Here is a 14,515-nt window from a genome sequence, read left to right as displayed (position 1 = left end):
ACAGTCAGTAGTAGGGTCTGTCATGTTCTCAACCCGCCCATAGAGGGCGATCTCACTCACAGAATGAACACATAGTGTCGGCCATCTTATTTTGAAAGCTAAGCTAGCAGGCACTTGTTCTGTGGAGAAAGCGGACTAGTAGGGGTTACCGTCCTCTTTTTCCCGGACATGTCCGGCCGTCGATGTCCGGGATTCAGCTTTTGCTTTCTGCAGTCGCAATTCATTGTTTACATGCACAGCTTTTGTTTTAATCTGAATAAATTCCAATTGGTGCATCTGAATTTAGTTTTTACATGAACGCTAAACAAGTGATCGGTTGATGTGCGTTTTAACATTGCTAATAAAATTCCCGCTCCTCTGTGAGAGATACGAGACCGGTGCGTCTCACAGGTGTCGCTCATCGCTAATCACGCCACCAGCCTCGCGCCGTTCTCCCGCGGCCCTCAATCGTCCCGCTCGCCACAGTCAACATGACTCGCGCCGTTCTCCCGCGGCCCTCAATCGTCCCGCTCGCCACAGTCAACATGACTCGCGCCGTTCTCCCGCGGCCCTCACTCGTCCCGCTCGCCACAGTAAACATGACCCGCGCCGTTCTCCCGCGGCCCTCACTCGTCCCGCTCGCCACAGTAAACATGACTCGCGCCGTTCTCCCGCGGCCCTCACTCGTCCCGCTCACCACAGTAAACATGACCCGCGCCGTTCTCCCGCGGCCCTCACTCGTCCCGCTCGCCACAGTAAACATGACTCGCGCCGTTCTCCCGCGGCCCTCACTCGTCCCGCTCGCCACAGTAAACATGACTCGCGCCGTTCTCCCGCGGCCCTCACTCGTCCCGCTCGCCACAGTAAACATGACTCGCGCCGTTCTCCCGCGGCCCTCAATCGTCCCGCTCGCCACAGTCAACATGACTCGCGCCGTTCTCCCGCGGCCCTCACTCGTCCCGCTCACCACAGTAAACATGACCCGCGCCGTTCTCCCGCGGCCCTCACTCGTCCCGCTCGCCACAGTAAACATGACTCGCGCCGTTCTCCCGCGGCCCTCACTCGTCCCGCTCACCACAGTAAACATGACCCGCGCCGTTCTCCCGCGGCCCTCACTCGTCCCGCTCGCCACAGTAAACATGACTCGCGCCGTTCTCCCGCGGCCCTCACTCGTCCCGCTCTCCACAGTAAACATGACTCGCGCCGTTCTCCCGCGGCCCTCACTCGTCCCGCTCGCCACAGTAAACATGACTCGCGCCGTTCTCCCGCGGCCCTCACTCGTCCCGCTCGCCAGAGTAAACATGACGCGCGCCGTTCTCCCGCGGCCCTCACTCGTCCCGCTCGCCACAGTCAACATGACTCGCGCCGTTCTCCCGCGGCCCTCACTCGTCCCGCTCGCCACAGTAAACATGACTCGCGCCGTTCTCCCGCGGCCCTCACTCGTCCCGCTCGCCACAGTAAACATGACTCGCGCCGTTCTCCCGCGGCCCTCACTCGTCCCGCTCGCCAGAGTAAACATGACGCGCGCCGTTCTCCCGCGGCCCTCACTCGTCCCGCTCGCCAGAGTAAACATGACTCGCGCCGTTCTCCCGCGGCCCTCACTCGTCCCGCTCGCCACAGTAAACATGACACGCGCCGTTCTCCCGCGGCCCTCACTCGTCCCGCTCGCCACAGTCAACATGACTCGCGCCGTTCTCCCGCGGCCCTCACTCGTCCCGCTCGCCACAGTAAACATGACTCGCGCCGTTCTCCCGCGGCCCTCACTCGTCCCGCTCGCCACAGTAAACATGACTCGCGCCGTTCTCCCGCGGCCCTCACTCGTCCCGCTCGCCAGAGTAAACATGACGCGCGCCGTTCTCCCGCGGCCCTCACTCGTCCCGCTCGCCACAGTAAACATGACTCGCGCCGTTCTCCCGCGGCCCTCACTCGTCCCGCTCGCCAGAGTAAACATGACTCGCGCCGTTCTCCCGCGGCCCTCACTCGTCCCGCTCGCCACAGTAAACATGACTCGCGCCGTTCTCCCGCGGCCCTCACTCGTCCCGCTCGCCAGAGTAAACATGACGCCCGCCGTTCTCCCGCGGCCCTCACTCGTCCCGCTCGCCACAGTAAACATGACTCGCGCCGTTCTCCCGCGGCCCTCACTCGTCCCGCTCGCCACAGTAAACATGACTCGCGCCGTTCTCCCGCGGCCCTCACTCGTCCCGCTCGCCAGAGTAAACATGACGCGCGCCGTTCTCCCGCGGCCCTCACTCGTCCCGCTCGCCACAGTAAACATGACACGCGCCGTTCTCCCGCGGCCCTCTCGGATCGCCCTGGGCGATCTCGAAACACATTTTCAGGCAGACTTGACACGGAGACTCAGTCACTAGTAGCCTAGACTTGTTGTTTAACTACTGCGTTCTGTTACCGGTAGGCGTGGCCTCCTAGGGCAGCGAAACAAGTGCATTCTGGGAGTTGTTGTCTTTCATCCACATAAGCCAAAAATAAATTTTCTGCCTTTTCTCATTCTAGAAAGCTCCAAATTCACATTTCTTCTACATAAATGACCCATTTTAAAAACACATTCATCTTTCCAGAGGTCAAATATAATTAAGGGCGTGGTCACTTGAGTGACAGGTGGATTGCCACTGATGTCACTACTAGCCGTCGTCTCCTGTCTGTTCGTGCATCACGTCACCTCAGCAAATCACATCTTTGCCTATTTTTGGTAATCCGGGAGTGATGCGCTGCCAAGATGGCGACGGCCGGCTCCGCCTATTTTAGGCTTCAAAAAGGTTCTTCAGAAATCTACAGGTGACGCTACGAAAACTACATCCATTTTTTTTTTTACAGTCTATGGTTTTCTCCCTTAGTCAATTTCATTTAGGCACTCGCACTCAAGTCCACACCAAAAATAAATAAATCATCCTGAGATTGCGTGAACAAGGTGTCTCAAAAGATGTGTTTTAAAATGCATCCTGTATATGTAGGCAAAAATGCACACTTACCTGTGTGGGACCAGGTATACAGGACAGAACTCTCTCAATGTTTTCTGAGGTGACGTCCACATCGTCCACAGCAACCAGGGCATCGCCTACAGAAAGCATGAAAGATACTCTGCTCAAAGATCACAAACATCTGCTCATTGTCGCCTGATTCTACCACAAGATAAAAACCAATGCACATCAAACAGCACCTCCACCTGCCTCTGGTCGATTTGCACACTCTTCTCTTTGCGGCATGCAACGATTTCCCTCAGTTATTTCAGATAAACGGTCTAATTGCTTTAGTATGGACGGGCGTTCGAGAAACAATCGTAAAAAGCTGCAGGGGAAAGAGATTTCGGGGTGGTGTAACCCCATTGGAATTTCTTTGGTCTATGTCTGGGAGAGAGCGACTGCGGGTTCCCCTCGAATATCGTTGGAGTACATCAACGGGAAAATATTCATGGCTGAAAATTGAATAAATGGCTTTTTTGTTACTTCCAATCGTATGATTTCAATACCAAATGTGCCGGGAACATAAAACTAGAGTGTTTAACAGGCAGTTGTAAGAGGGAATATGAATAAAACCGACCACAACACCAAGCCGCAGCTCGACTTTACAGTTTCATTACATCAACCAGACTGTTTTGAAGAAACCGTGAGTTCAAAAACTCTGAATGGCTGTTAATGCATTGCTAAGATGGTTTTGAATGGGTTCTAGGTGGTTTCTTACTGAACGGTTCAGTAAGAAACCACCTAGAACCCATTCAAAACCAGGTTCAAGGTTCAAGGTTCAGAACCAAGTCAACATTTTCTATGATATTCTGGTCTCTGGATTGGGTACCTAAAGTTCAGGAGATATTTGTGTATGTTTTACCAGTCACCAGCCAAATAACATAAGAGTTTGGCATTTTATTGTTTAGTTTGATAGTTTTATTCAGCAAGGGTGCATTAAATGTATCAAATGTGACCGTAAAGATGTTTATAATGTGACAATAGAATTCAGTTTCAAATAAATGCTGTTCTTTTCAACTTTCTCATACAATCCTGGACAAATATTATGATTTCCACAAAAATATTAACTGTTTCTTGAGCATCAAATCATCATATTAGAGTGATTTCTGAAGGATCATGTGACTCTGAAGACTGGAGTAATGATGCTGAAAATACAGCTTTGATCACAGGAATAAATTACATTTTAAAATATATTTAAAAAAAATAATTTGTAATAATATTTCACAATTTTTCTTTATTTTGAACAAATAAATGCAGCCTCGATGATTTTTAAAAAACGTAAAAAAAAAATTCTTACCAACCCCAAACTATTAAAAATACAAGAAAAATGACCTGCTCCTAGTCTAGCTGTGCTTACCAATAAGAATCTCAGCACACTTGCTAGCAGGACTGTGCGGGACCAGACCGTGGATGATGAGTTTTCCCCCTGTTTTCCCAGTATTTCCCCCCGGCCGATGCACGACCCCCAGCAAGGCCTCCAGCAGGCCGCCCCTGTCCGGAGACGGAGGAGAGGCGCTGCCGAGGCGCTTCGGGTTCAGATACACACACACGTCCTTCAGACGCCGCTGCTGGACCACGACTCCAGGCCGCTGACCCGCTTGATTCTTCAGGATGGAGGTGGGATGCTGGGAAAACCCTCCGTCTTTCCCATCGGCGGCTTTCCTTTGAGATGGCCGCCGCTTTGGTCTCAGGATCTTTGTGAACTTCTTAAGTTTTGCTTTGGATTTGTTGCTGGAGTTTGCTTGCTTTTTACCATTGTCTGTGATGATCTCCGCCTCCTTTTCGCTGAAACGAACGTGATTGGTCGCAGCGGAGTGATTGGCAGATGCTCGGGCCAGCAGAGCTTCTTCTTCTCCCTCACTCAGCTCCAGGTAGAAGAGTTCACCGTTCTTCTGGACATCATCCAGCCATTCCGGCTCTAGGTCACTGCGCCACAAAACAGAGGGAACGTTAAAGAAGCATGCCATGATATGTCTATCAAAACGTCATTTGATTTCCCAGAACTGACTTTACTTAGCCGGCCCATGCAGATCCTTTGGCTAAAATCAAGATAAGAGCTATCAGAAACTATTTAATCTAATTCAATCAACTTCATAAGGTAGAAATCGACTGCAGTTTTATTTAAGTACAATTAATTATACTGATTTAATATTTAGTCACATTTTGAACTACCAGAAACGTTTTTGTCTAATTCATTCAACTTCATAAGGTAGAAATCATGCAGGTTTTATTTTAGCAATATTATTTTTACAGTATTATAATTTTAGTATTTTAAAAAGGCTTTTAATTTCAGTTTTCATTTAAATTTTAGTTAAAGTTTTAGTCATTTTGTTATGTGCTTTTTGAATTTTTTTTACATTTAGTTTCTCCCCTCCCAAATATTTCTATCTAGATTTAATTTTAAAGTATTTCTGTTTTACTATTTTATTATTTTAGTACTTTAGTACTTTTTTTTTATTTCAGTTAGTAGCCAAATGCAACATTTTTTATTTGTCTAATGTTTATTTTTAAATTTAATGTTTTTCATCTTCAGCTTGTTTTCATAGTTTTGATCAACAATAACAACAAATTAACTCAAATCTAGATTAAAAAAAACTATATTTGATGAGTTAACTGGTTGTCAATTTAGTTTGAAGATTTTAAAATAAAAAAGTGACAAATTCATTTTTAAAAGAAAATTCCATGTAGTTTCTCAATTAATAAAAACTCAAACTGCATGTAGGCAGGCATATAATAATCAATCATGTACTTAAATGAAAAAGTTATCTAGTTAAATAGAATAAGAAAGTGACGTTGCTGCCCTGCTTGAAACACTATCAAATACCTACACAAATATTCTGCATTTGTTATTTTCTATCTGTGTGAAAATACTTTGCAACAGACTACATTTCACCACCAAATGATGAGGAAGTAACACATGGCATAAGAGTATCTCCCAGCACAATCCGAACTAAACTCTACATACGCATGAAGTCAGAAGGCTTCAGGGGAAAGACACACATCCGAGACCTTTGAAACACAATCCCCTCCTTCATTCCACAAAAACTCGACTCAATATTCGGCCATGCAGACATGATGTTTTCTTCTCCATTTCTAAATTAAGCCACGCTACTTTGGAGGTTAGCTCTTGGCAACCACGTCCATAAGTTCACTAAAGATGGTGAATAGTATATAATTATTTATGATGGCTGACTTTCCAAATTGGAAACAGAAATTCCCCTCAAAAATGAGAGAGGGCAGGGAGTGGACGAGGTCTATTTTCCCTTTTCAAGAGCCTCTCTTAAATGTGGGTCAGGAGAGACCCCTAAACTTACAAGTTATATAAAAACTATATATATATATATATATATATATATATATATATATAATTTAATTACTTTTTTTATTTATTTATTTTATCCTCTGATCGAGTTCCCCCTTTTTTGAGAAAGAAATTAATGCTTTTATTCAGCAACCTGTTTTAAATAGATAGAAAATATTTATATTTTGAATAAATGCTGTCAACTGTATTTTAAACTATGTTAAAACAGAAAATTGTTATTTTAAAATGTAATATGTCAATTGTCAGTTGTAATAATATTTCTATTGCCGTTTTTTCCTGTTTATTTATCAAATAAATGCAGACTTGTTGATGATGGGCATAAGAAATTTGTTTCAAAAACATTAAAAATAGTAATGTTTCCAAACATTTGACCAGTACTTTGTGTGTGTGTGTGTGTGTGTGTGTGTGTGTGTGTGTGTGTGTGTGTGTGTGTGTGTGTATATATATGAAGAGTTCAGATGCAAAAGCCTTTTAAATGCCATTTGAAATTTTCTTCTTTAATGATGATTTTTATCAAACTTGTTTAAGTTCAGTAATTTCACTTTAATAACAATTAATAGGTATTATCATTGCCATTTAAGTGAAATCACTGAACTTAAATATACAAGTTTGATAAAAATCATCATTAAAGAAGAAAATTTTAAATGGCATTTAGAGGCTTTTGCATCTGAACTCTTCATATATATATATATATATATATATATATATATATATATATATGATAGAGTAACTGTTATACATTTTATATAACCAGGTGGCGTGTTTACAGCAGTCAAGTTCACCGATGTTAATAACAAAGTTTTATGGTGAAACATGCTACATGAAAATATCGAATTAGCCATCCTGTTATTATTAAGAACTATAGTTTGTGAATGTGTTGATGTTTCTTACTCTGAGTAATCTGAGTCTGAGTAACTGTAACTTGACGCATCGGAATCAGTTTCGCTCCCTCCTTCAGCCTCCTTATTTTCACGCAAGTCGGACTCAAACTCCGTCTCGTTCCCCTCTGTAAATTGTCTAGAAGCCATCAGCGCATTTTTCTACTCAATAACCTGTGCCCGTGTCCATTCAGAGCTGTTTAAAGAAGCGAAATCTTCTTTTCAACGGCAACAGCGTCCTGTCGTGTTATCCGCATACGGGTCTTGTTCAAAGGCCACGTGACGCGTTTCTCAAATCATGATTGGTAGAATCGAGTCGTTTCTATAGCAACACGGAAGCTTTTGTTGAACACACTGCAACGTGCAACAAACGACAACAGAATCGCCTGTTCGACTTCAGATTCATTCAGGCAGTTTCCAACAGAAAAATAGTTCAAAATATCTAATATTATAATATCTAACGTTATATAATAATGGAATAGCATATTAAATATCATTAAAGTTCAAATGTGTACGCTTCTAATACAAATACGCTTCTACGAATAGACGATGTTGTCATATTTATAAAGAAAAATAAATTCAACGTCGTATTAATTAACGTTACTCATTTTAAAAACATGTTACTGTGTCTTACAGCTTCACCCTGCTCTCGAGTGGCCGCAAACCCGCACGAGGTCTTTAAATCCCCTCCGGCGCGCGAGGAGGAAAAGCTGCTCGGTATTCAACTTTGTAACGTTAGCTGAGAAAAGCAACAAACAAACAAACAATTCCCACTGACCTGTAAAGAAGCACACTCCGTATAGAGTCAAAATCCTCCAAGTTGTCAGAGAAAGACTGAAACGATCTCCCATCCGAGCAAGAATTAAACATTATTTATGCTTCATGCTTATAACAAACGGTTTCGTCGTTATTAATAAATTAGCCTACACTTGATGCGGTTGAGATAGAACCGATCCGACCATTAAGTCTCTCGGTCATTTGGTTATTTGAATATATTAGAGATGAAATGAAGACATTTTGTGAATTGGTCGGGTTTTCTCTTTTGAAAGACAGCTGTTACTGTTAAAATCCAAAGGGTTAGAAGCTCCGTTTATGGCGTTTTACGGAACAGACGATGATGAATCCAGTTTCTTGCGGTGTTCTTGAGTACTTCTCCAGACCACGACAGACTGACTGACTGGGTCGATGCCCGTTAAAGGCTCATTCTCATGGCAAATGGAGCATGTGCTTATGTGCTTTTGTGTGTGTGTGTGTGTGTGTGTGTGTGTGTGTGTGTCTGTGTCTGTAAGAGAGAGAGAGAGAGAGAGAGAGAGAGTGAGTGAGAGAGAGAGAGAGAAGCCATGATCTCCATGAGCTCTTAGATTTTCTTCTTTTTTTGCTATTTTGAGAAAAGAAAAGTACATAAAATCTACAAATTCTAGAAGAACAAGATGCACAGACGTGAATTTTGATGAAAATAACTTAAAAAAATTCAGCATTTTTGCTTTTAACCACAAATAATCAAAACAGAGGATCAGAAGATCAGACTTGCAGCAACAGGACTACTGGAAAACTGGAGGGAAAGCTTAAAACTGGAAAAGAACCACCTATTCAAAGAGGAAAAAGCAGTGAGTACAACCAAAACTGCACTGGACACACTTTTTTAGCTTGTTTGCTTATTTTTCCCAAAATTTAAGGGCATAAAATTGATCTTCTATACTTCAATAAGCTAGAAATGCTAAAAAAGCTAAAGCTATGGCTAACCCCCACTCTGGCCCTCAATGTATCAATTTAACTGAGGCAGAGAAAATCAGCCAATCAGAGCAGCAGCTGCAATCAGCCCACTGCCATATGCAGATGAGCTCCCCCCTCACCACCATACAGTACCCCTCTGAGGTGAAATCTGACACCGCAAGGAAAATCTTTAAGCAGAAACTTCTGTCAAACAACCCTGAGACTCTGTTTGCAGACCTGTTCAAAACAGGAGAAGTCTGCAACCTCATTTTCTTCTCTGATCACCCCAGAGCCTGGCATAAAGCCATCATCCAGCATTACCCCTCTGTAAAGAAAGAAGGCATATGTAATGGCTGGAAAGTCAAAATCAGAGAGCCAAATGACCCTGACAGCACAGCAATAACTGTGAACATCTATAAAAATGGCACAGTCATGATACAGGGGGACCTGAAAACATTTCAGGCGGACTACAGAACAATAAGTGAAATTGTGAAACATGAGAAAGCTGTACCATCTGAAAGCTTGCCATCTGATCAGAATCCACCGAACAGCACATCAGATCTCAGATCCACTCCTGCAGAAACTGTTGAGCACACCTCACCCTCCCTGCTCAAAGCTATACCTCTCCTACAGGAGCACTTCACCAAGCTGGAGATGGAGATGGTGCAGCTCAGAGAAACTGTGCTGAGACAGCAGCAGTCAGACACATGTGCAGCCCATACTGAACTCCAGCAGAACACAGAGCACTTAACACAGAGACTATCAGCCCTCACACAACAAATGAGACAGCTTCAGTCAGAGAAGGACAGCTATCAGTGTGAGCTGACCGCACTGAGACTAAAACTAGAGGACAGAGAACAATCCACAGCAGAGATGAGGCAGCAGCTGAGAGAGATACAGGAGGAGAGAGAGCAGCAGAGCAGTGAGATCCAGGCCCTGAGAGAGCAGCTGAGAGAGCTCCTCCTGGCTAGAGCAGAACCCGAGCAGACCCACAGAGCTCAAATACTGCCCTCCACCCCAGAGTCACCGCACACAGGGAATCAACACCCATCTGTCAGCGCAGAGAGACCCGACCCAGACCGCTCACAGCCATCACAGCCCCCCCAGCCAGACTCCTCAGCACAGCAACATCAGCCCTCGTCTCACAGCAGCACAGCACCGACCAGCACAGAGGAACCTGAAATAGCTCTACTCATCGACTCAAACGGCAAATTCATTGACGTAAAGAAACTTTTCCCCCAACACAGAGCTGTTAAATTCTGGTGTCCCACCACCGACAAAGCCCTGGAGCTCCTGACAGTGTCACAGCTAGGCCGACCCAGCCACATCATCATCCACACGGGCACCAACGACCTGCGGAGCCAGCAGGACCGAGTGTCTGACTCCCTCAGAGCTGTTGTGGAAAAAGCTAGAAAAACTTTCCCCAACTCTAAAATCATCCTGTCCACTTTACTTCAGAGGAGAGATTTCCATCCCAACACAATAAACAAAATAAATTCCAGCATCTCTAGACACTGTGCCCTCCTGCCCAACGTCCACCTGGCCCATCACCCAGACCTGAACACTGAATGTCTATACGACCATGTCCACCTTTATAAGAACCTGGTACATATCCTTGCAAAGAGACTCAAAGATGTCACTCTAAACAGGACCAACCAGACCAGCCCCAGGTGGAGCAGAACCAGCCCTAACCCAGTCAATCCACCGAGACACACTCCAGCAAACTACACCCCAACGCACAGCTCATCTAGAGCCCCGAGCGGAGCACCAGCGAGAGCACCACACCGAGCTGCGGCACCCAGACAGGACCCCTACAGACCGAGACCATCCTACAACAGCCCCACAGCTCCAGTAGCCGAAGCCCGTCCACAGCAGAGCCCGGCCCAGCCCAGCAGACCGAGCTACGCCCAAGCTGTCAGCGGAGGAGCAGATCGAGCCAACACTGAACTCCATGACATCCAACACATGCTGAGTATTATCTGCTCTCACCTGCTAACACACAGTGGACAGTGGTAAAAAAAATTGTAAAAAAAAAAAATTTACAAAAAAAAAAAAAATTGTAAAGTGGTATTAATGTACATTTCATATGGAATTGTTAATGTTTTGAGTTCCTACCATAACTTCCATCATTCACTGTTTTAATTTACCCTTTTGTAATTTTGCAAATATCTCTTTTCTCAAAATAGCAAACACACCATACACATTATTTTAAAAGGTTATGATGAAATCACTTAGTTTTTCAACATGGAATATTCAAGGTCTAAACTCCTCAGTTTTTGGCCTAAAAAGTAGAAATTCTGATTTTATGAAAGAACTTCAAGATCTAGATGTCATCATCTTACAGGAAACCTGGTGTAGAGGAGATGCGTTCACTGGCTGTCCCTCAGGATACAGAGAAATAATACTACCATCAGTCAAACTCACATCAGTCACACAAGGGAGAGACTCGGGAGGGATGATCATATGGATCAGATCCGAACTGTCCATAGAATTAATAAAAAGAGAACAATACCACCTGTGGCTAAAAATACAAAAAGGAATGATATCAGCATCTAAGCCTGTTTTTCTTTGTGCAATTTACATTCCTCCCCTCGAGTCTCCGTATTTCCAAGAGGAAACCTTCCAAACCATAGAGAGAGAAATCAGCCATTTCCAGGCCCAGGGAAATGTGCTTCTTATGGGAGATTTAAATGCTCGAACAGGAGAAGAATTCGATTTCATTGAATCACATGGCACCAGATTCATAACTGGCAATAACAACCTGTACCCTTCTTACCCCAGCAGACAAAACTGCGATCAAACCGTGAACGCTCACGGACGGCAGCTTCTACAGCTCTGCCGAGGACTGGCTCTGTACATCGTCAACGGGAGACTGCGAGGAGACTCGCTCGGCCGATACACCTACAGCTCAGCTCTTGGGAACAGCACTGTAGATTATGCCATCACAGACCTAGATCTTTCCTCTTTGAGAGCATTCACAGTCAAACCCTTAAAACCTTTCTCAGACCACAGCCAAATCATCCTCTATATAAAGCAATCTGAAACATCACCCAAACAAACTAGGACCCCACATCAAATGAGCAAACTAATGTCTTTCAAATGGACAGAAAACAGTGCCAGTAATTACAGCACTGCTGTTGAATCTCCAGAAATACAATCCCTCATCCATTCATTCCAAATACAGGAATACCCTAAAAATCAATTCGGCATCAATCAGGAAGTACACGATCTAAACTACATATTCTACAAAACAGCACAAAAAAGTAATTTGTCAATTGTTAAACCAAAGAAAAAATATTTAGACACAGACAAATGGTTTGATTTGGACTGTAAGGCTCTGAGAAAAAACCTACGAAATTTATCAAACCAAAAACACCGACAACCAGATAATTCGGACCTCCGCCTTCTTTACTGTGAGACATTAAAACAATATAAAGCCACACTCCGACGGAAAAAAGCACAGTTTCTGCAAAACCAGTTTGAAGAAATTGAAAAATCTATAAACTCACACAAATTCTGGGATAAATGGAAATTATTATACAAACCAAATCAAGAAGTTCTGGCAATCCAAGACGGGGAGAAGTGGAAAAACCACTTCCAAGAATTATACAGCCCGACTCAAACTCAAAACTATAAACAAAATGAAATAACTAATAAACTAGACAATTTGGAAAGATCAATTAAAGAAAATCAAAACCCTTTAGATTTCCCCATAACAATGAAGGAATTGGAAGATAAATTAGGAGCCCTTGAGCCCAAGAAAGCCTGTGGTGTCGACAGCATCCTGAACGAGATGCTGAAACACACGGACCAAAGCTTCAAACTGGCCATGCTGAAACTGTTCAATGATGTTCTGTGTGTAGGGTTCTTCCCTGAGATCTGGAACAAGGGCCTCATCAGCCCCATCCACAAGAACGGAGACAAATCAGACCCCAACAACTACCGAGGCATCTGTGTGAACAGTAACCTGGGGAAGGTTCTCTGCAGCGTCTTAAACACCAGACTTTTAGACTTCCTTATGAAGCACAATGCCTTGAGTAAATGCCAAATCGGCTTTCTTCCAAAATGTCGCACATCCGATCACATTTTTACATTACAAACACTAATTGACAAATATGTACATCAAAACAAAGGACAAATTTTTGCTTGTTTCATTGATTTCAAGAAAGCCTTTGATTCAATCTGGCACAAAGGATTATACCTCAAACTGATCGACAGTGGAATAGGGGGGAAATTTTATGATTTGATCAAATCTATGTACACAGCCAGCCAATGCGCTGTCAAAATTGGAAACCAAAGAACCGAATTCTTCCCCCAGGGGCGCGGAGTGAGACAGGGCTGCAGTTTAAGCCCCACCCTCTTCAACATTTACATCAACCAATTGGCCAATATATTAGAGCATGCCCCCTTTCAAGGTCTCACTCTACACGACACAGAGATCAAGTGTCTTCTCTACGCAGATGACCTGGTCCTCCTGTCGCCCACTAAAGAGGGGCTTCAGGACAGCCTGGATCTGCTGGAGGATTACTGTCAGTCCTGGGCCCTGACCGTCAACCTCCAGAAAACTAGAGTCATGATGTTCCAGAAACGCTCCAGATCTCAGGGACCAACACACACATTCACACTATCACACAGAACCATCGAGAGCACAAAAACATACACTTACCTCGGCCTGAAAATAACTCCAACTGGCAACTTTACTTTGGCTGTGAATGAACTCAAAGAGAAAGCTCAAAGGGCTTTCTATGCCATAAAAAGATCAATCAAAATTGACATCCCAATCCAAATTTGGCTCAAACTTTTCAAATCCATAATTGAACCAATTGTTTTATATGGCAGTGAAGTGTGGGGTCCTTCTATCAAATTTGATCTCTTAAACTGGGAAAAACATCCAATTGAAACTCTACATTTAGATTTTTGTAAACGAATACTCAAAGTCCAAAGAAAGACACCAAACAACGGATGCAGGGCAGAATTAGGCCAATACCCTCTCCTTCTAAACATCCAAAAAAGAGCCATCAAATTCTGGAAACACCTAAAGACAAGCGACCCCAACACATACCATTACCAAGCCCTAAAACACCAAGAGCTGAGCGTAGCGAGGAGTCCCCTGTGCCAGCTGGTGCTGAGACTGACTGGGCTCTCTCCTGCAGAGATCAGCTCGCCTCAGCACACACACACACTCACACACATTCGGCCCGCACAAATTATCAACACAGAACAAGACAAGTACATCACCCATTGGACAAACACCATTAAAAACCAACACAAACTGGAATGTTATTCGGCACTAAATCGAGAGTACACCGTTGCGAACTACCTGAGCACAGTGAGTGATGTGAGACTCAGGAAAACCCTGACGATGTACAGACTCAGCGAGCACAGCCTGGCCATCGAGACGGGCCGGCGCAGACAGACCTGGCTCTCCCGTGAGGACAGACTCTGCCCGCACTGCACCCTGGGAGTGACGGAGACCGAGCTGCACTTCCTCACAGAATGCCCAAAATATAAACACATCAGAGACCATTATTACCCCAAAATTAATAATATATTTCCCCAATTTAACACCTGTAATCCGACCCAAAAACTTTGTTTCATTCTTGGCGAAGAAGCCAAATGCTCAAATATAGCTGCAAAATTTGTAG

General features: G+C 44.4%; 1 protein-coding gene across 5 annotated transcripts in view; it reads right to left on the bottom strand.

The window, feature by feature from the left end:
• Positions 1-14,515, bottom strand: part of intu (inturned planar cell polarity protein) — a 44,213-nt gene that overhangs the window by 25,558 nt on the left and 4,140 nt on the right. For 2 of the 5 annotated variants that reach the window (XM_089131162.1, XM_039659052.2), the window contains exons 2-3: positions 4,315-4,883; positions 2,967-3,052 (exon numbers count right to left, since the gene is read on the bottom strand). In XM_089131162.1, the coding sequence (XP_088987288.1) occupies positions 2,967-3,052; positions 4,315-4,883 (655 nt within the window). Of the gene's footprint in view, positions 1-2,966; positions 3,053-4,314; positions 4,884-7,170; positions 7,460-7,935; positions 8,395-14,515 lie in introns of those variants that run through there. The other 3 variants (XM_039659051.2, XM_039659050.2, XM_039659047.2) reach the window with 3 other exon arrangements.

This window comes from Pimephales promelas, chromosome 1 (assembly GCF_988280905.1).
Source record: "Pimephales promelas chromosome 1, fPimPro1.hap1.1, whole genome shotgun sequence".
NCBI classification, from domain to species: domain Eukaryota; kingdom Metazoa; phylum Chordata; class Actinopteri; order Cypriniformes; family Leuciscidae; genus Pimephales; species Pimephales promelas.
This window is presented reverse-complemented; position numbering and strand designations above follow the sequence as displayed.